A 24,189-nucleotide genomic window follows, 5' to 3' on the forward strand; every position below is an offset into this window, starting at 1 on the left:
TTTTCGTCGATTCTGGGCGAAACTTCTCGTGCACCCGTTTTGCGGTGCAGCAGTGTTTAAAACTCTGATCGATCGACTGCTAATTCTTGCTAATTTCCTCAGTCGCAGTTCAAGGTCCCGGCGGACTCACGAAAGCAATTTGGCTCGTACGTTCGGGTTGCTTTCAAGTCGCTGAAATGGCGTGGCATCGCTATTCCACACTTCCGATTCCATGTTTCCTGCCGCGTTGAACGTGTGGCCTGAATCAACGGGTGCACAGAAGGAACTGCCTATAGTTTATTGTGAGACTCTTATATATGCATATACAGGAATATGAAAGTGAGCATGCGCACCATGGACATGCGGCATGCGCGGCGTGCCACATGTCCATGGGGCATGCCACCATGGACATGGACAGACAGGGCCTGACACAGCTATCGCGGGTGTCGGGCCCCGGAACGCCAGCCAATGAGAAAACACTCTTCGATAAGGACTGTACTCACCGACAGACACTATGAAACCCAACATCAAGACGAGCAGCACCAGGAAGATGAGGTACACGAAGCCCGCCGTGAGCATGCGCGGACACTCCCAGCCATCGTCTTCCTCCACAGGGGCACCCTCGAGGTCGATTTCTTTGACCCTTGACCAGAGCCAGGGGAGAGAGAGAGAGAGGTAAAAAGCGCTTGTCCTTGTGTTACCCTTTTCTTCGTCCCTGTCTGTTTGCGCACAAAACGTTCTTAAATAATGAATCTGTTCCAACTAGGCCGACTCGCAGTTACGCTTTAGGTAAACAAAATCACGTTTTTGGTAAATACGTTAGAATGAAATTTGATGCAACGCCCTTGTATACCGTCTGGAGGCAGAGGGGATGACGTGAGGGGACGGTGTGTGAAGATGAGGCTCGTGTTTTAAATGTATGAATTCTGTAATCCATAAGGACATAGCGGGCAACATTGACGAATTATCAGCAATAATGAGAGGGTAGCAGTAGTCGTAATCAAACTTAATAAGAGGTAGACATTAAAGGTAGTACAAGCCTGCACTTCAACATCCAGTCACGATAATGAAGTAGATCAGTTTTATGAAGATGTTGAATTATCGATGAGAAAACTGCAGACTCAGTGTACTGTAGGGATGGCTGACTTCAATGCAAAAGTGGGGGAAAAGCAGGCTGGCGAACAACAAATTGGCAACTACGGCGATAATTCTAGGAACGGTAGAGGAGAGATGCTGGTAGAATTTGCAGAAAGGAATAAGCTGCGAATAATGAACGCCTTTTTCAGGAAGCGTAGCGACAGAAAGTGCACCTGGAAAAGTGCTAATGGTGAAACAAAAAAATGAAATTGATTTCATACTTTTCCCGATCCAAGCATAGTGCAGGATGTAGGTAAAGTTCAGTGATCAATAAATAGTGAGGGCTAGGATTCACCTCAATTTGAGGAGAGAAAGAGTAATATTGGTCAAGAAGAGACAGGCCAACCTAGAGGCAGAAAGGGTAAAAGACAAATTCAGGCTGGTACTTGCAAACAAATATGCAGCCTTAGAACGAAGAGATGAAGTTGACATAGGGGTATTGAATGGAACCGTAACTAGGCCGCCTTCAGAGGCAGCAATTGAAGTGGGAGGCAAGGCACCATTTGAACCAGTCAACCAGTAGGCAAGCTCTCCTAAGTAACAATGGACCTAGTAAAGAAATGACAAAGAATGAAAGTGTCCAACTCAAGAGATCAGATATTCACTGTCAAAACTGATCAACAAGGCAAATTTAAGGCATATTTTAAATTATAATGTGAGAAAGACTGAGAAAGCCGTAAAAAATGGACGCAGCATGGAATCAGTGAGAAGGAAACTTGGCATAGGACAAACCAAGATGTATGCACTGAAAGATAAGCAGGGTAATGATGCTACGGAACAGACGCCACAGTGTGGCTGCACTGAGGAGAAAGAAGACGACATGTGTGCTGGCTTGATACAGCGTCGCCATTTCGGCCTGCATTAGCTTCATTGTAAATAAATTGTAAGTAGCATTCAGCTTCAGCTACAGGTAACATTAATTTGGTGGAGGTGGACGTTCCCCGTACCCGTCATGGAGCTTCGTAGTGGTCGCAACGGCGACAATGCAACTTCGGCTACTGCTGGTGGCACTTCATCTACGTAAGCGTCTCCGCCTCCAGCCCCGACCTATACGTCGCCGTTTCCCCACCTCGGGATCCTGGTATTTTCAACGGAGTCGGCAGTCCTGATGTTGACGACTGGCTTCGCGTATACGAACGCGTCAGCACCAGTCACGGATGGGATCCGACTATTACGCTTGCCAACGTTCTTTTCTACCTAGACGAAGCTCCACTGGCGTGGTTCCAGACTCACGAAGAGGAGATTTCGAGCTGGGATCTCTTCAAAGACAAGCTCCGCGATCTTTTTGGCAATCCGCTTGGTCGACAAGTCAATGCCAAGAAAGCCCTTGCCACACGTGTACAGACGTCGACCGAGTCCTACGTGTCATACATTCTCGACGTCATGGCCCTTTGTGCCAGGACTGACCCGAATATGTCTGAGGACGATAAGGTTAATCACGTCCTCAAAGGCATTGCTGACGACGCCTTCAATTTACTGGTGTTTACGAACGTCACCAGCATCGATACCATCCTCAAGGAGTGCCACCCTCTAGAGCATGCTAAAAGCCGCCGGATATCCCAGCACATCACACGACTTCCCAACACAGCTGCTACGTCATCCTGTGACGACCTCTTCATCCAGCCGTCGCGATGTGACAACTTGACCCGCGTCATTCGTCGTGAGGTCGAAGCGGCACAACCGGCGGCCCCTTCATTCCCGTTACCTGATCATTCTCCGGTGACAATCTTCTTGATCCAGGCCGTCGTCCGTCAAGAGTTGTCCAACGTCGGCCTGCAATCCATTCGTCCCGTACGCTTTGAACCTCTTTCTTCACGCCCGTCCCCACCCCGCTCTTCTTACTCCTTTTTATGGACAGCGCAACCCAGACAACCCGATCTGTTTTAACTGCCGACGCATTGGACATGTCGCTCGTCACTGCCGCAGCCGCTGGGCTTCTCCGACGCGCTATTCTCCTGATTACCACCCTCGCCCCTCCAGTGCGTCCTTTTCCTTCGCTCCTGCTATGCCCGCCCCATAATCTGACCCTGCGGCATCTTTGATACGACCCCGCTACTCCCTCTCGCCTTCTTCCTCCCGCCGCCAATCTCGCTCGCCCCCGTCACGCCGTGCTCCTTCTCCGACCTACTCGCCGCACCCCCGACCGGAAAAGTAGACAGTGCAGCTTCTGGAGGTGAAGCTGCAGTGACGTCATTGGCACGAAATCCTCGATTCACCTTACCCACGAACAAGAATCTTTTGGACGTTTTCGTCGACAGTGTTCCTGTGTGCGCGTTGATGACACCGGAGCGCATGTGTCAGTTATGAGTGCTGTTCTTCGCCGTCGGCTCAAGAAAGTTCTGACGCCTCCCCCGAACCGAGTTGAACAAGTTGCCGACGGAGGGACTGTCGCTATTGTTGGCATGTGTTCTGCCCGACTCACCATTGCAGAGGGACACACAGTCGTTCTCTTCACCGGCATCTAGCATTGCCCTCACGAAATCATTCTCGGTCTGGATTTTCTTGCCAATCATTCTGCCCTCATTGACTGTTCGGCCGGCTCACTTCGCCTTGACTTGCCTCCTCTTGCCGACCCTGTGCACCCGCCTCCAAGCCATTTGAGCTGCATGGATTACTCCATGAAGCTTGCGCCAATTCATGCGCCAATTACTCACTGACCGTGGCCGCAGCTTTCTCTCGGCAGTCGTCGAGGACATCCTCCGATCCTGCTCGACAAAGCACAAGTTCAGCACATCCTACCACCCACAGACCAACGGCCTCATGAAGCGCCTCAACCGGACCATCACCGACATGCTTTCGAAGTACGTTGCGACCGACCACCACCACTGGGATCGTCACTTACCATCTGTGACGTTCGCGTATAATTCATCGCGTCACGAAACCGCCGGCTATTCACCATTCTATCTCCTATATGGCCGAGAACCCGCCTTGCCCTTGGACACTTTGCTACCCTCGGCCACACGTTCAGCCACTGAATACGCCCGCGACGCGATCGCACACGCCGACCACGCGCGACAGCTCGCCCGCACCCGTCTCGAGGCCTCACAGGAGCATCAGAGACGCCTCTATGATTACCACCATCGCGACGTGCACTTTTCTCCATGTTCTCTGGTGCTTCTCTGGTCACCCATTCGACGTGTGGGCCTTTCTGAAAAGCTGCTGTTGCGCTACACTGGCCCTTACCGTGTGGTGCGACAAGTGATCGATATCACATATGAAATCATCCCTGCCGACCTCTCAGCGTCTTCATCAGCTGCAAGCGACATCGTTCACGTGGCGAGACTAAAACCTTACGACACACCTTTCACCGCGGATGTGTAGATTAAGCACCGGGACGGTGCTTCTACAGCTGGGGGTGATGCTACGGAACAGCCGCCACAGTGTGGCTGCACTGAGGAGAAAGAAGACGACGTGTGTGCCGGCTTGATATAGCGTCGCCATTTCGGCCTCCGTTAGCTTCATTGTAAATAAATTGTAAATAGCATTCAGTTTAAGCTACACGTAACAATAACATCAGCAATCTCGAAGGCATAGTAAAAGCAGCGTAAGAATTCTATACTGACCTGTATAGCACCCAGATGAGTCAGGATACCTCCATTCGAAGCAGTAATGAACAGCATACAGAAAATCCTCCTATAACTTGTCATGAGGTCAGAAGGGCCTTACATGACATGAAACCGAGAACAGCGGCAGGAGAAGATGGAATAACAGTTGATTTATTCAAAGATGGAGGAGAGAATGCTTGGAAAACTGGTGGTTCTCTATACGAAGTGCCTATCGACTTCAAGGGTCCCAGAGAACTGGAAGTATGCCAAAGATATACTAACCCACAAAATGCAGGCGTTAAAGAATTCCAAAATTAGAGGGCGATCAGCTTACTTCTACTATTGTGTAAATTATGCGACAAAATGTTTTCTGATAGAATAAGCGCAACACTTGACTTCAGTCAAGGAAGAGAACAGGTTGGCTTGATAATGGATAGTGTAGAATGGAACACATCCATGTCACCAGCCAGGTAATCGAAAAATCTGCAGAGTACAATCAGCCTTTCTATACGGTTTCATAGATTACGAAAAGGCATTTTATTCAGTAGAGGCACTAGCAGTCATAGAGGCATTGTGTAATCAAGGGGCACAGAACGCTAACGTAAAAATCTTGGAAAATGTCTGCAGAGATTCCACAGCTACCTTGATTATACTCCCTAAAAGTAGCAAGATACCTATAAAGAAAGGGGTCAGAGAAGGAGACACAATCTCTCCAGTGCTATTCACTGCGTGCTTGGAAGAAGTATTCGAGCTATTCAACTGGGAAGGCTTAGGAGCAAGGATGAACGGCAATTATCTCAGCAACCTTCGATTTGCAGATGAAATTGTCCTGTTCAGCAACACTGGGGACAAGCTGCAAGAAATGAGGACCTTAACACAGAGAGTGTAAGAGTGGGGTTGATGATTAATATGCAGAAGACAATGATAATGATAAATAACCGGGCAAGGGAAAAAGAATTCAAGATCGCAAGTCAGCCTCTAGAGTCTGTGAAGGAGTACGTTTACCTAGGTCAACTAATAACAGGGAACCCTGACCATGAGAAGGAGATTCACAGAATAAAATTGGGTTGGATCGCATACGGCAGACATCGTGAGCTATTGACTGGGAGCTTACCGTTATCATTGGAAAGGAAATGATACAATCAGTGAATTTTACCGGGGCTCACATATAGGGCAGAGACTTGGAGATTGACAAGTAAGCTTGAGAACAAGTTAAGGATCGCGCAAAGAGCGATGGAACGAAGAATGTTTGGCATAACGTAAAGAGACAGGAAAAGAGCGGAGTGGATCAGAGAGCAAACAGGGATACCCGATATTCTAATTGATACTAGGAAAAAATTGAAGCTGGGCAGGTCATGTAATGCACAGGTTAAATAACCGCTGGACCATTAGGGTTATAGAATGGGTACCAAGAGAAGGGAAGTGCAGTCGAGGACGGCAGAAGACAAGGTGGAGCGATGAAATTAGGAAATTCGCGGGTGCTAGTTGGAATCGGTTGGCGAAGGGCAGGGGTAATTGGAGATCCCAGGGAGAGGCCTTCGTCCTGCGCAGTGGACATAAAGTAGGCTGCTGCTGCTGCTGCTGCTGCTGCTGCTGCTGCTGATGATGATGATGATGATGATTCTAGAACGTTCCTCCACTCAACTCTCCCCTTCGACTCAAAGAAAGTTGGTCACAGCGCCGTTCCTCGGGAGAAGTGGTCGCTGCACTTTATTGACAGTCCGCGTCAATTATGGATAACCCTAGCGCCTTCTTGAGTCAACAGATGGCGCTGAGCTCAACTCGGTAGAGTGGCGGAAGAACTTCGAATTGAGGGTAGTCTGAGAATATGGATAATACTCCTCAAACCCCTCGCTGATTACGAAGTAGACAATTAAGGCTCCGAAATATTACCCTCGCATGATCAGGCCCTTTTCTCGGCTAGATCGGCTTCACGTACGTCGGCGGGCTCAGATGTAATGGTGGCGGTAAAGCGTCGCAAAGACGTGATACTTGGGCGACTTCTAATTTTCCAGTTCCCATAGCAGATGCTCTTCATTCGCTGGTGTTTTCTCATCGCTTCACTGACACGACAAATGAGGGAAGATGAATCCTATCGGAGAGTATTCTTTTGGGCCATTTGGTCAGGGACGTTTGGGAAAGGTTGAAGCGTCAAACACGGGATCACAGGGAAGAGAATGGGGATTAGACGGGGCGCTACTAGGAACTGTGAATTTTATTCAAACCTTTTTCGCCACAGCGACACTATTCAGCACTGTTCCTGGGTACTCGTAGGCCTTTTTTTAAAAGTTTATATTGGTAAAAATGACTGAACAAGGTATAATTGCAGGAACTTCGTGTCCGGTGGGCGTGGAAACGTCCTATTAGCAACGGGCAGATTTAAGTGGCTCAAATTCGAGGCGTCTGTGGTACCTGCCGCGATGAAAAGTTGTTTTCCGAAGTATCAACCGGGACATCTGGAAGGAATGCCACGGATGGGGTCTAGGTTGCCCGTAACCCATAGCGGGTGGGCCACACCGCCGCCTAATGGTGATATTATCCTTGCTTTCGGGATGAAGCCCAATTGTTAAAACATTGGGCCATACTGAAATATAACGAAACCCAGAGGACTTACTAAGTCAAGCTGCATATTACGTTTCCAGACTATAGAAACATTCACTCTTACTGTCAGTAAAGGCTACAGCAGGTGTTTCAGCAGTAGCGGTTCGTAATTATTAAAAATTGGGTATCCAAGAAACAGTAACACTTTTTGAATGAAAAGATTCGCGACAAGGTCGGACAAAAGAAAACTCACTGTGGTATTATTCAGCATGCTGACTAACTAAGCTTCGCCAATTACCTTTTTAATAATGAACTTTATGCTACAAATGCCAAATGGACGTTTCGATTATAGCTAACCTTGCGCTCATAACTTAGGTGGCATATAAAATACAGAAATGAGTTAGAGATTATGAACTTCTCGCACAAGCTTCCCGTGACTTCATCAAATCCCTGTTTTTTCCAGATAAAAAATCAGAAGGTGCCCTAGGTTAAAAGGCTGCTTCGATTGCGGGAACATTTCCTGCTACCTGGTTGATTTCTTGTCGACAAAGAGGGGTCTGTATTACATTCTGAGTAAATCAGCAACTCAACCTACAGGAAGATTTGAAACCATTTCCTGCCAATATACCAACTGAAGTGTAAAATAATACTGTTAAATATATGATGTCTAACGGTTGTACGAATGCTGCGGTTCGCGCGTGGAATTCCAGTATTTGTTTGTTCCGCACATATCACCGACGCCCTTTCCTGTCAAATGTATGAAAACTGTTGACAGACAGTGCTTTTACTCATGTAAACTATATAGTCGGTGGCAACCTAAAAGTTACAAACAAGTTCCTCCCAGAAAAGTGTTGCGCACCTGCCCTTCACCTCTGAAAGAGAGCCGAACAGGCTGGAGTTTGCTCACAGCTTGATGGTCCTGCTCTGCTAATGGATGTGCTAGGCTAATCGTAAAATAAAACTTATCTGTGGCAAGCTAAAATGCTACCTATGGCTCGGAAGTGATATCAGCCCATAAAAGTTGCCCTAGACGTTGATGTTTCATCCAGAAACCAGTTAAACAAAGACTGATATGTACTTACTTAAATGCGTCAAACCACTTGACATCAGGCAAATAAGCGAGCCTAACTAGTTGGCCCATCTGCGCAAATTGATTTCGAGTTGGGCAGGTACATATAACCGTATAATTCTTAGGTTGTCACCGACTATAATTTACTATTGCTCTTCAGTGTCTCCCTAAGCAATTTAACAGCTGTTAAAATCCGAAACGCCAGATTTCTGGTAATCTAAACGAATGCCCTATGGTATGTGTTCAACCTGCAGGCCAGAATTTGGACTCAAGCCTTGGCGTCCAAGAGGTGTCGGACGTTGCCCCCGATTTTGGCGGCTATGCTTGTAGGCATTTGGCTCTCGAGCCTGCAGCTTCGTTCTGCACAGTTTAGGGGTCCTCCTGTCTTTCCTCCTGCTTATATTGAGGGGAAAGGTTCGTGCTGGCGCCAACTGATTGAACAGTTTGGAAGCACAGTCCCTTAACAAGCAATTGGATCCGGCTAGTTGGCACAAATTCATGCTGGTAGGCAGCGCAGTGACCTGCAGGGACTTAAAGGTTAGTGGAAGCGGGCTACCCACAGAGGCTCACCAAAGCTATGGTTGAAGCGGTGCACAGGGACACCAGAAAGGGAACGAGCTCACGTATTGACGAACATTCCCAGCAACAGAAGAAACTGTTGTAACCCTTAGATTCATTGTGTCGCGCACAGTGTCAAGTAGATTAGGAACAACAAAGCTGGCGTTGAAGTAGTAATGTCGGCGCCTGAAAAGCTGTCCAGTCTATGCAGAAGAACGTGTCCAGTTCCGAAAGAAAATAAATTGGAGGACACTTCAGCTTCGCCTTATGAGTGAAACGCGATAGAATTCAAAGATCCCTGACTGCTTCGCACGCTTCCCGACAACTGGAGCTTATGTAAACGTAATGTTTACCGGGAAACGCTGGCGGCGAACGCTATGCACGAAGGCGAGCTTTCTGGCAGAAACGTGGCGTGTTGTGTGGGCCGATCCCGGAGGCAGCGCAGAGCCGCGCCATAAAAATCACATCATTTTGTGGTGTTTGTCATTGTTTCGCACTTTTAATATGCGAGTCTGAGGAGATTTAACATAAGAACATGCGCTGTCGGTATTTTCTGTCATGACATTCGTTTGTGGGCTGTCATTATGAAAATTCCAACGAATAACTTTGTCAAGAATTTAAGACAAGGTATATGAGCACCTTTAATGATAGAATGGTGTGGCGATATAACACGCATATACCACGTGTTATATAGCAAGGCGTGGCATATGCATATACCTAAATATTTGCGGCAACTTTCGCTCACGGAGAACTCCGCCGACACCGACACCGGATTTTCTGCCACACATGGCCCTTAACGCTATCGCGTTAAAGAAAGACGTGTAGCGCTATAGACACCCCAATAAGTTTATAGCTTGTGCACAGGGCGTAGTGTATAAAATTCCGATATCCTGTGGTCGAGTCTACGTTGGGCAGAGTGAGCGGTGCGTTAATGAGCGTCTAAGAGAGCACGACAGCAAGGCGAATAAGTGCACAGGTGGGCACTTAGTGGTTCACTGTCATGAGTGAGATTGTACGCCTTGTTTCGATAGCACATGTATAGGTATCGTAACACAGATGAGTCTTGATAGTAGAGACTGAGGAAATTCAGCGTGATGATTTAGTTTAGTTTATATAGTTTAGTGATATAGTTTAGTTTAGAGATTTAGCTTGAGTGCACCGTCAAGTTTGCTCACAAGGAAAGAAATAAGATATCTAGCAGGTGTGAATGAGAGTGTCGGATAGGTGGCGCACTTGGAAAGGCACGTGGCGACTTTCTTTCGCATCTTTTTTTCCGTCTTCTATATGCATGCACTCAATTTCACTTTGTTAGCGCTTTTGGCGTTTGGTTCTTTGTTTAGTTTCCTTGTAAGTCATTGCGCTGCCTGCCAGCATGCACAAGACCTTGCTCCAAAAAAAAAACATAAGCAAAAACCAAAACCTGTCCAACATTTTACGGCAGCAGATGTAGGGCCCTGTAACGTAAAACTATTACAATATGTTTTCATTCCAAAACTGCTGACCTCAAATTTACGTAACCGCCGACGCAAACATCCGGCGGTGAACCGCAGGGTCGTTTGAACCAACCAACCAAACGCTATCCTCGTTTATAGGAGGTCACTTTTGTTTGCTTGCAAAACAAATAGCATTGCCTATCTTGACAGGTTTTTCTTATGTTACTGGCTGACAAGAGGCGAGGAGCACGCAGCGTTGGCGAAGGTTTCGGCAGGGCTGAGCTAGAGTTTCGAAAGTAGATAACCGGATGAGGAGGGTGTTGGCGGCGTCTGCGATTGGCCAGCTTCCCCATCTTTAGCTTGCGGCGTATGGTCGAAAGTCACGGCAGCGTCGAACGGAAGGCTGAAAACGCCGCTAAAACGGATTCTCAGCGAAGAAGAGTTGGCAGAGCAATGTCGTAAACGTGACGAAAGGGTTTGACAACGTTATATTGCCGTGCTGAAATGTTTATTGTACGCAAATAAATTCATGGTCCCCGGCAGCTCCGAGTAGCCAGTGCCCGAATGATCGGTGGGCAGACATTCTATTCTTTTCGGAACGGGGCAGCCTACGGCAATCACAAAGAAGAAAACCAATTTTGTTCGGCACATTAATGGATTTTTAGTGCCTACACGTCACTTTGACGGGGCGAGTTTTCGCAGTTATTGGGATGTCGCGTGAGACAGGCAGGCGAAGTTGGTGCAGCCCGAAAACTTTTGACCAATAGCGGAGTGCTAACGGCAAAAAAGGTTTAGAATAGGAAATAATTAGCTTTCTTTTGTCCAGTCTAATCATGCAGTGTGTGCACATTGATCCGATGGGGAGTTTTCGCGGTTTTCCTGACGTCGCGTGGCAGGCAGGTGAATTGGGCGGGGCCCGAAAAATGTTTGACCAATCGCGAAGCGCTGATTTCAGAACCAGAATAGAAACAGTTTGGAATAGTTTGACGCCACAACACCCGTAGTTTCTAGCACATTTTCGAAGGCCTTGCATTAAGCACCTTAAAGAAACGAGAAATGTTGTACCAAAGCGCTGGCAGCAGTGATTGCATTGCATAGAATTGTAGGGTATAAAAGGGTACAATAAGTTCGCAGCAATTTTTTACAGGGCAGTTGAAGTCGTCTTTCACGCCGAGTTAACTATTCGTTTGTATTCTCCATCTCCGCTATTTATGTGCCATGGCATCCAGCTGCGAATGGTCGAGAGATGATGCCTAGAGGCGCGCTAAAAGAAGCACTTGTGATGAAATCAAGCTCTGTCGCGGTCATAACTGCTTGTTTTACGATGTATTGAACATACATTGTACTGGATATATTCCACTGAACATAGATTTCGCCTCAACTTGCAGTTAGCGAAATGGCTAATAGTGGTAAATTATTCATGCATGACAACCACTTCATTATTCATAACGCTATCTGCGACAATTAACCTCAACCGTTATTTCTTAAGAGATGGAACTTAGGTTCATGTGACGCCTCACTAAATATAAGTCTATGCACTTAGCCCAAACTAGTAAGTCTAAAAGACTAGCTTAAGTGAATGAATTGAAGAAATCCCCGTACTCGATTTCAGAAGGTGCAAACTCCTCTTCATCTCCCAGGTCTGGTACGAGAACTGCGAAGAGAAATAAATTTCAATATTAATTCAATACGATTGATTCATCATCATCATCAGCCTGGTTATGCCCACTGCAGGGCAAAGACCTCTCCCATACTTCTCCAACTACCCCGGTCATGTAGTAATTGTGGTCCTGTTGTCCCTGCAAACTTCTTAATTTCATCCGCCCACCTAACTTTCTGCCGTCACCTGCTACGCTTCCCTTCCCTTCGAATCCAGTTCGTAACCCCTTAATGACTACCGGTTATCTTCCCTCCTCATTACATGTCCTGCCCATGTTCATTTCTTTTTCTTGATTTCAACTAAGATGTCATTAACTCGCGTTTGTTGCCTCACCCAATTTGCTATTTTCTTATCCCTTAACGTTACACCTATCACTCTTCTTTCCATAGGTCGTTGCGTCGTCCTCAATTTAAGTAGAACCCTTTTCGTAAGCCTCGAGGTTTCTGCCCCGTACGTGAGTACCGGTAAGACACAGCTGTTATACACTTTCTCTTGACGGATAGTGGCAACCTGCTGTTCATGATCTGAGAATGCCTGCCATTCAATTCAATACGTAATTAAACACGATTAACAAAATAAACGAAGACGGAACGCCTTCGATCAGGCTAGCACAGAACCCTTACGCATGGGTTATTCATAACCAATGTGGGGTCTGTAAGTTTGTCTGCTTCCTGATTTAAAACAAAGAAGCATATGCATCCCTCCGTGGGACCAAAAAGGAATTGAGAGCAAGGGTCGGACACCCGTAGGGATAGTCATTCGGTATTTATACCGGTCGGCGTAAGCCAGCGGCTATGGCGTTGCTTTGCTTATTCTGAGGTCGCGGGTACGAATCCGGCCGCGGTGGCCGCATTCCAATAAGGACGGAAGGCAAAAAATGCTTGCGTACCGTGCAACGGGTGCACGGGAAAAAGAAGACCAAGCAGCCAAAATAATTCCGGAGCCGCCGTCAGTAGCGTGCGCCTCAATCAAATCGTGGTTTTGACGCGTAGCACCCACGAATCTAAATAATTTAATTAGTAGAATATCACTTTTCGCGTTGCCTGAAAAGGGGGCCAGAAAATATTTTCTGCTAAGATGGCTTGGAGACTCGACGAACCCGTTACGCAACATCGAAAGGCCGACACGTAGACAGGTCGTGCCTTGCATTTTTCCAAAACGCACGCGCTTGTAAACGGGTAACGTTCCTGCCTAAATCCTGGCGCATTAACCTGATGATAACCACACTGAAAAGAGCATCCACAGTCGTTTATTCCAGTAGTTCACAATATGGAAACACTGGTGAACAGCGAGACACAAAGCCACATGGCTATTAAGCAGAAAAAATAATAATATTGCATCTTCGCTTGAATACAGTCCACCGCATCCACAGTGAAATGACCTGTATAACGAAGGATCGATTATGCCCGGGGCCGAATCCCTATTATTCAAATGTATTGTGAACGGCACAACAGCGAAAACCATTAAAAAGAACTTGCTGCCTGTACAAAGAAGGAAATTCGGCTTCCTCGATGGCTCGTTTGCTGCTTAACAACGAAGACCCCGTATACCGGTGCGGTGCAGGCCCCAGGCCCTCCGCAGACGTCACCAAGGGGGCGGCGCTATATGCTTGCGTCATCGGCAACTCTGGCGGCGCAGTTGGCGAGCATGCCGATATCAGAAGTAGCCCTGCTGCACTACTGTAGGAGTCTTCCAACTCGCACGTCACTTGTGACGCATCAGTGGGTACGACGGCTGACGAATACGTCGCAGATCATGACCACGCGATAATGTAATCGTAACCTACGACCGACGACGTCTTCAGAGCCAACTAAGGCGCAAAGTACGCGAATGTCGACGAAGGCTACATTGATCAATATCCTGCAAGCGTGCTAAAGACTGCTACGGCAGGGAGGTCATAGAGGCATTCGACGATCTGCAGCTTTATGAGTAGCTCCTGTCTTCCACCACGGAACATGCTGTGAACCTCGGTGCTATGGGTTTGGCTGTAGTCGCACTTTGTCAGATAAAGTGGGCACAGAATTTTTTTTCACTCAGTCTTTTCAATGCTGCCAATCATGCTGCAGAAAGGTTTTCTTTTGTTGTACGTGCTTAGCCTGCTCTGTCGTGAGTGGTAAGGTGCGCGACCTTTACAACAAAGTGACGTGTACAACGAAGTATTGTGGAAGTCCCGAGCACGTCGTTATAAAGGAATCTGGCTGTGTTTCTTATCTGCGCACTATTCTCACACTCGGAACACTTGCTAAGGAAGCCGCCCAAGTTACATTTCGGCTGTTTATTACAACTAGTATTAAGCACGCGTCACTGTGACTCAGTGGCAGTGGCGTTTTGTTGCATAGCCAAGGTCACTTGGGTTCAATCTGCTACCGAATTGCGCCTGGGGAAAGATGGAGAACTCCCGTGTACTTAGAACAAAAATAGAGAGAATTTATCTGAAAGAAGGCAATGAGGCCGGCGTGAGCTAGCGTGCTCTAGCCTGTTACTCTGCACAGAGGCAGGAGGAATGGGGACAAAGGTGTCATGGGGGATGATGATGGGATAGAAAGAGGGATGTACAACGGTAAAAGCAGTTTCAACATTTCGTTGTTAAACATTCAGAAACGTTATCCATAAAGCAACCACCGGGTTTCAGATCTTGCCTGTGGTCACTAGTTCAAATGTACCTTCAGATAAAAGCGCTAAGACTAAGCTGATGTGTGGGCTTCTCCTACGTGAGCAGCAGGTCACTAAAGGGATGACGACGTGGCCCACTGACATGTTAGGCATTTACATTGCAAAGCCTATAGTACACGAGTCCTTTCTAATAACCGGGTTCCAGGGCTCATTGGCCTCCATTTCATCCAGATTCGCGTGCATTAATTATCAGCCAACTTGGGGGTTCTTGCTACAGCAGCCAAAACTTTAGTCTAAGGCGTACAGGCAACGAATTTGGTGTATGCCGCTACCTGACGTCGGAGAGAATTGGTGCGATGACCTAAGTTAGCAGTGTAGAAACTTTGGCTGGTAGATGTACAGCGCACTTCAAATTTTGGAAGACCACCGCTCAGACGAAATGTGCAGAAATCAACCACGAAAAAAGCGCAATATGCGTGTCTATCTTGTCTGTATATCTTTCCTCTAAACGCCGGTCTGCCAGAATTTGAACTATAGGCTGGTGTTAAGCGCCTGCTCACGAAGCGCGTCAGTCTAGGAAATTGTTTCTGCCGTAAGGCGTTGACGTACAGCAAAGTTGGCGCCTGCACGGCCTGCCTAAAGCTTTGGCCAGTTGTAATATACGTTGAAGCTAAACAGAGCGGCAGCGCACAGGATGCGATCAATGAAAGCAACGGACGAAGCGCTGTTCCTGCTGATCGTCTTTAAACGTGCGCTGCTACTCTATATCGAAGCTCCTCCGACTTGCAACCACCACCATGTGCCACATGTTACTTCAGGAACCGGAATGCAACGGACGTGTCATATAAAAATGCGAATACCATTCGGCTGCACTTCAGTGGTGCTGACCGCACGCGAACAATTATCGCGATTCAGTATTGTTTCTAAGTGTTTGTATCAGCTGCCAAATGGAACCGAGCTCGCCTTGTGTGACTGAATTCGCTTTAGGCGAGCGCGCAATCAACGCTAACGATTGACCGAGCCACCGATGGACAGTGTCGCTGATATACCAATCTATGAATTTTTATACGCATGTAGAACGTCGATAACACAACCTCCAAGTGGAAGTCGTCGCACTTTAGCCCGATCAAAAACCAAGAACGCCGGCAAGAAGGACGTGTTGATGGCCGTAGAACCAGCATCTGCGATTGTATTCCGACTATGTGTTTCCGAGAGTTGTGCCTGAGTGAGAAGCTGGCAAAAAAAAAAAAGAAAGAACGCTAGGTGGATGACAGAGTATGTATCTACCTCTGTTCAAAATAAAACGAGCTTTCGGGTCAGTATTCACAAAAACGATATTACTCTATAATCGTTGGTTAGAGAAAGCGACAGCCAACCCCGATGCTGGACATATTATTAGCGAATGCGGCTGGCCTATCTCAAACACCTTTACGAACGCAAATCTTTGTACATTCGGCCGCTAAAGATCAAACTAACTCTGATCTCAGCAATACATTCTGCACTCCATCTCCATAGCATGCATGAGCTTTATGCAGACGTGAAATCAGGGTCCTATGATGTCCCTTTGATAAAATCTAAAAACAGCAAACAGCTGCATAAACTCTTGTGCTCGCTGCCTTCCTGTTATAGCACTGATAACACTCATGCAGTTCGTGACCTAAATGTACCGGGCGCGCAGCGTTAAAGGAAAGCAATGACAGGCAAGATGGCTGACGATCTTTTGTTTTAGAACGAAGTCCTAACAGGTGGGAATTGTTGAGCTTACACTCTAAGAAAAGTGTACACCCTTTGAGCCGTATCTTGCCACACAACAATAAACGTCATCTGTCTCGTCAGCATTTCCTTTCTTTAATGCTGCGATCCCGGTACTTCCAGTAACGAACGGCATGCGCGTTATCAGCCTGACATAGCATTGCCGACAGGAAAGTGGTGGGCGCGGCGTTTTTAAGAGAGGAAATGCAAGCAAAGCAGATGACGATTATCGTTGTGCGGCAGATATACACCCCGAAAGGGTGTAAACTTTTTTTACACTCTTAAAACGGTTGCACCCTTTGGGGTGTACATTTGTCCCACTACGATAATCGTCATCTGCCTTGCTTGCGTTTCCTTTCCTGAAAACTCGGCGCTCGCTACTTTCCTGTCGAGAATGCTGCGTTACACTGATGACGCGCATGCCGTTCGCGACTGGAAAGTGCCGGGCTCGCAGCGATGAAGAAAGGAAACGCAGGCAACACGGATGGCGATTATTGTTGTGAGACAAGATACGCCCCAAAGTGTGTAAATTTTTCTAAGAGTGTAGAGTGTATGCCTTCTTATGCAAAAACTACACTTTTTGGGTTCTATCTTGCTACACAACGATAATCGCCATCTGTTTCGTCTGCATTTCATTTCTTTAACGCTGTGAGCCCGGTACTTCCAAGTCACGAAAGGCATGCATGTTATCAGCATGACACAGCATTCTCGACAGCATAGTAGCCGGCGCAGCGTTTTCAAAAAAGGAAATGCAAGCAAGGCAGAAGAAGATCATTGTGTGGCAAGATACGACCCAAAGGGTGTAATTTTGTTGAAGAGTGTATAGACGTAACACAGATGGGGCTTTTTGATATAGTCCGCAATCTATTGGAGGTATATCGCTCGCACGATTCAGTGGCCCAAAAAAACAATATTCCTGAATATTTGTAACGCTTTACATGCGATTCCTGCTAATGTACACGTCTAATAACGACAGAAAATATTTGGATGTCGTGCTACACTTTCACCACGACTCGTGCGTACAGCTGCAGGGACATTCTCAGTCGGTGGAGAAACGTCACTTGTTCAATGCGCCCGGAGAAAATGCTACTCAGTTTCAGTTGGCCTTGTTCTGGTCACAACAGCGGGAGCAGAAGCTAAAGGCTATATAGCCTAACGAAGGCCTTTGCTCCTAACGCTGTTCAACACGCAGGTCGACGAGCAGAAGCATGCAATGATCGCATGGAGATAAAAATCAGCAAGCAAGTATACTGAAAAAAAAAAACAGTTTACTCTACTACTATACAACTCTATGGAAACTATACAAAATATAATAGATATGTATACATAAACTATATACCGGGTGCCTCAACTATCATGCACCGAAATTTAAAAATATGCGAATGCCACGTAGCTGGACCGAGCCAAGGTAATGCTGTTTGCCGTCGCTTGGAGATACGCAGATTATTTTTTGCATTGTCTTATTACCGTCTTATTACCTAATTGGTCTTAATTACTTAATCAACTTATCAAATATTATAATTAGATGAAAGATGTAATTGAGGAAATTGTAGAGCAACGTGAAAGACTCCCGGTGAAGCTTTCTATTGCTCAATACAGGCTACATAAAAGTGTTTTTCCGAGCGTGAAAGAAGCCCGCGAATGCACGCAGAACTGCCGCGCGACTGGCCGCTCGAGGCACTTTGCGTAAGGCTCCAGAAATTCATTTCAAGGGGATACGGTTTGCAAACTCACTGGTTGTAATTCTTAAATTGCCAGATGTGCTGAAAAGTAATTAAGTAGTTCATTATTGAACATTTTGGCAAGTACTTCAATGTTTGTTTCAATTTCCCGTGCCAGTAGTGTACGCCTCTCTGAATAATACAGCTCAAGGACTAGAATCATGTTGTCCGCAGCAGGCGATTTTTAAAGATGCCGTAAAACTTACAAATGTTCACCCTGCACGGGATACACGCCCAGGAAAGTAAACGAAGACCCGAGGAAGTGACAGGCGTAACCATATATACACGCGATGTCCTCGCTAATGTTAGCCGAGCTGACTGTGATGCTGGACATGTATTGTCAGCGAAAGCGGCTGGCCAAAGGTGAACAGGACTGATGAACTGAGGAGTTTTGTGAATTCGACTCGCAAAGCATATACCAGTGCCATCCACGCACTCAAAACTGGTGGAGCGTTGATTTCACTGCCTATTTCACTGTCTATAGCACAGCCGTTGCTACGGCGGGCTAAAGAAGAGGCAACGTTCTATGCGGCGGTGACATCACATTGACTTGTTTGGACAGGGGCCCGCTGTCATAATCTTGGTAACCAGGGCCCATTTTCACAAAAACATTGGTTCATGCCTCTTCGAACAGAATTGGTCATAACACAAAATTGAAACGTGTATATTGAAACAGATACAAATCCACAATTATGCGGTCTTTGATTATATGAACTTAGGCTCCAGGGGCGAAACACAGACAACGGTAGCAAGCACGCGCGACATGTGGTGCTACCCAGCGTAAACAGCAGCCCGAAGGCTACCAGGCGTCATACGACGCGACGGTCAGCCCGTGTGATGCGAGAGTGCGTCTAAATATCCTAATTGCAACAAATGAACGTTGTCAAGATGACAATGTTTTATGCGAAGCATATTACGAGGGCTCAACCCAGCTCCTCAGGCGCGGCGGTGACCATGAAATCACGTGACACCGCGACGTCACGACAGAGGAGAAGTGGCTTTGGCTCAACTCTTGCAAGACGGGCTGGGTGGGAATCGAACCAGGGTCTCCGGAGTGTGGGACGGAGACGCTACCACTGAGCCACGAGTACAACGCTTCAAAGCGGTACAAAAGCGCCTCTAGTGAATGCGGTGTTGCCTTAGAAACGCGCTGTTTCTAAGGCGTGCGTCTCTTGCTCAGGCGCACATTTCGTTGCCGCGCCGAACGCTGCTTTGCTCGACGCTCACCGCGTCCAATGCGGGGCGCGTAGTCGCTGCCCTGTAGCCCATTGTCTTACACCCCTTGGCGGGTCGACGGGAACGCTGTCGCGTTCCACTCTTGAAGGCGAAGAAGTAATGCATGAGTTGTTTCTTCGTCTAGCCGAACCAAATATAGCCAAGCAACAGCAGTTCACCAGGCTAAACAGTGGTTCAACAACTAAAATAAAGGCTAGTATGCTTCGCATCCTGGGCTTAACCTTACCTAAGCCACAGCCATTTTTTTAATAAAGCGAAACTATGTAGTATTTTTATGCCTATATGCATCCTTTTCTAACCATTAGGTACGCGCGAAACGGCAAAGTAGGACTATATATACACTTTTAAGCTCAACCATCTTCACTACTTTCATAGGTTTTCAGGCTTCCGGGCATATTGTCTACGAAATTACTCGGGGATAAACTAAATGAAAGCTGAACATCATCCCTAAACCAAATGCACGTCCTGAAGGGCACAATTTCTTAATAAACCAAACCTTTCTAATATTTCTATGCCAACCAACTTTACCATTAGGCATCCAAAGTATTGACATCTCATGGAATTGTCTGATAATGATTGCCCTATCTACACCGATTATACTTTCGGTAGTGTTCAGCGTAGAACACTTTCGTGTTGAAAAAGTTATCCCACGATAACTCGTGGGGAAGCCCCGCGTCTGAAGCCAGGCTAGCTGGTCGTGGCCAGCCATGCGCTATGCTTCAGGGGCCGAATTCACAAAGCTTTTCGCTCTGAAGTGCTGTTTTTCATTGGCTGATCGCGTTCGCTAATAATATGTCCTACTTCACTATTGGCTCGCACGAACGCTTTGAGCGTAAAACATTTTGTGATTGAGTACGGTCCCAGATTCTACCTTCTTTGGTGGTGATGTTCCTGCTACTGTTCTGAATGGACCCGAGCTCCCATACTGCCCCTCCCTCTTCGAAGACGCCGCTGGTTTCTGACAGACGCCTGTGTAACGACACCTCACACCCTGGCGTGATGCTCATTGGTATACTCAGTCAGATGTGGTCCTTGCCAGATCTTCCAGGTGCACTGAGGTCCTTAACCTGAGGGGCTGCCAGGACGTAGACCTCAACGCATGCGAAGCCTTAGCGGCCGAATGCCCGCGCAAGGTGCCACCGAGAAAGAGTTCAACAGCCATGGTAGCCCGGCTTTTAATTTCAGCTGCTCTTCAACACTTGTGGAAGATGTGCATCTACCGTTTCGCTATACCGAGCTGAAAGGTCACACGACAGTCAATGCATTCTATCGCAGTCCCACGTCGGATGGTACTGTGGGGTCGTGGGTACTTAATACGAGGGTTTGACTCGGCCATAGTCCTAACGAACGGGACTGAGACCGCAAACAGCCAAGGCTATTTTTTTAGCGGAGCCAGGCTCCCTCTAACAGCTGGGCGTTCGGAGCGCGCGCACCAGAGCTTGTACCACGGCACGCGCCACAGACAATAAGTAAGTAGTTCACCAAGCAGCGAGCGAGGGGCTGTTTGTAAGAATAGATGCCAGCCAGTCGTGAATCCAATATGTTAGCGAAGGAGGTCGGCTAATAGCAAACAGTATGTACGAACGAAAAGCTTCGTGAATTATTCTGCTTCTCTGTCCTAGTTCTTCCGCGCTACCTTCGCTTCCTCATGGCACCGGGTATGTGTCTTCAGGCCACCGGGTATTAGCCATCGTCGTCACACCGCCAAATTCACCCCCTCGTCGTCACGCCATCTCACGCCGTCATCGGAACTATTCTCTTCATTTCTCGTCTAATCTAATTCTCGCCATAGAGTCGGCGTCACGCCATCGTCGTCATATCGCATTCGTTCCTCCGTTGGGGTCATTCATTCTTCAGTCCATCGCAGTCATGCTGTCGTCATGCAACTGCGATTATTCCGGCCAATAGAGTTTCTCACTATAACACCTAGAGAGTAATCTGGCGCCACCGTCTATGGGAGTTTCTTAAGGGGGCACCGTGCCGTCATGGGAATGGTGGTACATGTGTCTGCGAGGCTCCTGTTGGCTGGTGTTGTAAGAGGCTTCGTCTAAAACGTGGATATGGCTACGCAAATAACGCGTTCTCAAAGTAGAATCTTCATAAAATGTTTCCATTCACGCATATTACATCTTCACTCACCCACAATGCATGACCAAGTGAAGAAAAGCAAGAACAGACGACCAACCGTTTCAAAGCGAGCGCGAACCTTGTCGTCTGCCCTCCAACTTTAGCGGCCCGCTGATACTTTTAGAGCGCAGCTCTTTGGCGTCCGTTCCTGGGTTTCGCGTCGTCGTCGGCGTTGTCGTCGGCGTTGTCGTCGGCCTCGTAACCAGCTCCGCCCCCCTTTCATCCCCCCAGCGCTAGCAGCGACCGACTGATACCACTGGATGCCGCTGACGCCGCTAGAGAGTCAAGATAACGTGACTGCATAGAACACCGTCGCCGCCATGCAGAAAGAGGAGGAAAGGGTCCCCCTCCCCCCTGGTTCTTAGCGCTGCGGAAGCGAGGGTATCATATTGTTTGTGTCGGCATCGGCGGCGTTGTCCCTGAAACCAACTCCGCAGCTGGGGTTGACTCACTATCGGCGTCAGCGGCATCAGTCAGTCGCTGCTATCTCTTCCCTCCTCCCTTTATCGTGTTGTCCGCTTGCTGCACGCGCTTCTGCCCCCATCGTTTGCCGCTGGGTGTACACGCCGCCCCCCTCCCACCTCTTCCTGCGAGTCTCCGGTTGTCAAAGCGCCGGCTCGAACTTCGAAGTTGGCGAACTGTGCGCCGCAAAGTTGCCCAACGGCTTGCTGGTAGTAGCTGCCTACTTCGCCCCTGCCGCACTCACGAAAGACGTCGTGCACTTCCTGCAACTCGCATTAACCGTCCATCGATCCACACCGATGTTAGTAGTGGGGGACTTTAATGTTGACATAAAGACAAACAGCAATTTCCTAACACTTATGCGGGAGAACATCCCGTTCCCCTCGCTCGTAACGCGTCCCACGGCTGTGACAACCTCGCGAGGCACTAGTATAGATCTCGTCTTTGAGAATCAAGCATTGGTGTACCAAGTCGAACATATATCAGTCTATTTCTCCGACCACAAAGCTTCCTTCATGACTGTCAAGAACTGTTAGTGGAGTCTTTGTTAAAGGAATACGTGTGAAAAATAAAAAAAAAATTCTGTGATAGCGCATACATGTGTTGCTCGATTTCTTTGCCTCAATCTATCGAAAAGGTGAAACAGCTTATTTGCTGCGCTCAAATTTCGCATTAGGAAGTAACGTAATCGTCGGTAATTTTTTGCGTAACATTTAGTCGTACACACGATAACAAGTTCTCATAGTTAAACAAAACATGTTTTCGCGTAATAATAAAGCTAAAACAGCTTTTCACATGCTGTTTTAGTAGAAAATGAATCATTGTGACAGACGGAACGGTACTTGCCAAGCGCGTCTTCAAGGTTTCCTATCTCTACGAGAACGATGCCAATCCGAATCCACAATATACCGGCATTCCCATGCATACCACAGCGCAGCAGCGCCAGATTTCCCTCTAGGTAATGTAGTGAGATACTCTATGATTCCGGCCTTCTCATGCCATCGTCGTCATTACGTCGTCGTCATACAGTCATTGTTAGCCGATGGTTGTCGTACCATCGCGGTGACGCCATCATCGTCATACAGTCGTTGCCATACTGTAGTCGTTACGCCATCACCATCGTATACTCGACGATCGTCATCCTTTTGTCCCCATGCCGCCGTCATCCCGCTGTTGTCGTGACACTATTTCATGAATGGATAATAAGAATCGATCGTCATTTGATTGTGATGCTTTCGTCGTCATAGAGCCGTCGGCTGCGTCAGTGCATGCCTGGAAACCCGGCGAGTGTTCCAGAATAGGAGAGGAGCATTGCAGTTTAAACGAGAACTGTATAACCATCCTTTATGCTTAAATTCCGTAGAAGAAGCAGGAATTTCAAACCCCAGAGCGATTCATTGAGCTAGAGACCGGGAGTGGGAATGCCTAGCCAACACCACAGCCTAAGGCCTAAACATTCGCGTTACACACGTTTAACCGTCCTGCGAGTTAACTTTAACGCCCACTGCTCCTTCTTTTATTGGTAGTTATGAAAAATCGACGAGGCTACAGGGACTCTGCGCTATAAACAAACAGCAATAGGTGGATTGGGTCTTACCAGGAACGTAGGGCTCCATGCTTCGTTTTCTTGTTCTTCTTCAGCCTCGAATAATGCGCGTACCCACTGTAGGGTACCGGACATCAGTCGGGTGGTAGGAACAAGAGCTAAAATAAGAAATATCTTGAAAGGTTGGAGAGAATGAATGAACGGAGATAAATAATAGTGTGTAGCTGAGTAATAAAACCATGTGGGTACAGAATATGTGAAAATACAACTGGTTGCGCTGATCTCTACTATATATTTGTAGAGATCAGTGGCTGATTGACTCTTACGTTCCTTCACCTTATGCTTTTTGTTAACGCTCTCCCACATAAAAATGATTAACCAACTAGCCGGTACCTTTGCGTCAAGGGTAGATTTAAAAGAAAGTGAAGCTTCAATGAAAGATTATAATTATCAATTTGGAAGGATGATAACAAGGACACGAAAGGAAATATATAACAGGCTAAAAGATATATATGTTCAAAAGAAATTTATACAGCATGCAAGATATTGCTGTGGCTCTAATGCTTAAAATATAGAGCTAAAAATTCATCGATGATTACGGTATTCCCTAATACGAAATCTGAGCGAAGCTCTAGACGTGTTTTCTGTCTGTTTCGTGCGGCACGCTGCGAACGGGGTGAAGTGTGGCGCTACTGCCTCGCTAATCTGGAGATTGCGAGAGACGGCTCGTGGAGTTACGCGTGGGTGCGATTCACAGCTGCCGCCTCCGGCGGACATCTAAAACTACGCGCGCTACTCTGGTGCCATCTC

General features: G+C 47.3%; 1 protein-coding gene across 1 annotated transcript in view; it reads right to left on the bottom strand.

Moving 5' to 3' along the window:
• LOC135905631 (location of vulva defective 1-like) overlaps positions 1-23,457 on the bottom strand; it is a 99,132-nt gene extending 75,675 nt beyond the window's left edge. The window contains exons 1-3 of the mRNA XM_065436590.1: positions 23,431-23,457; positions 11,865-11,916; positions 483-622 (exon numbers count right to left, since the gene is read on the bottom strand). Of these exons, the coding sequence (XP_065292662.1) occupies positions 483-622; positions 11,865-11,916; positions 23,431-23,449 (211 nt within the window). The 5' untranslated portion in view covers positions 23,450-23,457. The remainder of the gene's footprint in view (positions 1-482; positions 623-11,864; positions 11,917-23,430) is intronic.
• Positions 23,458-24,189: the final 732 nt, after the last annotated feature.

This window comes from Dermacentor albipictus, chromosome 1 (assembly GCF_038994185.2).
Source record: "Dermacentor albipictus isolate Rhodes 1998 colony chromosome 1, USDA_Dalb.pri_finalv2, whole genome shotgun sequence".
NCBI classification, from domain to species: domain Eukaryota; kingdom Metazoa; phylum Arthropoda; class Arachnida; order Ixodida; family Ixodidae; genus Dermacentor; species Dermacentor albipictus.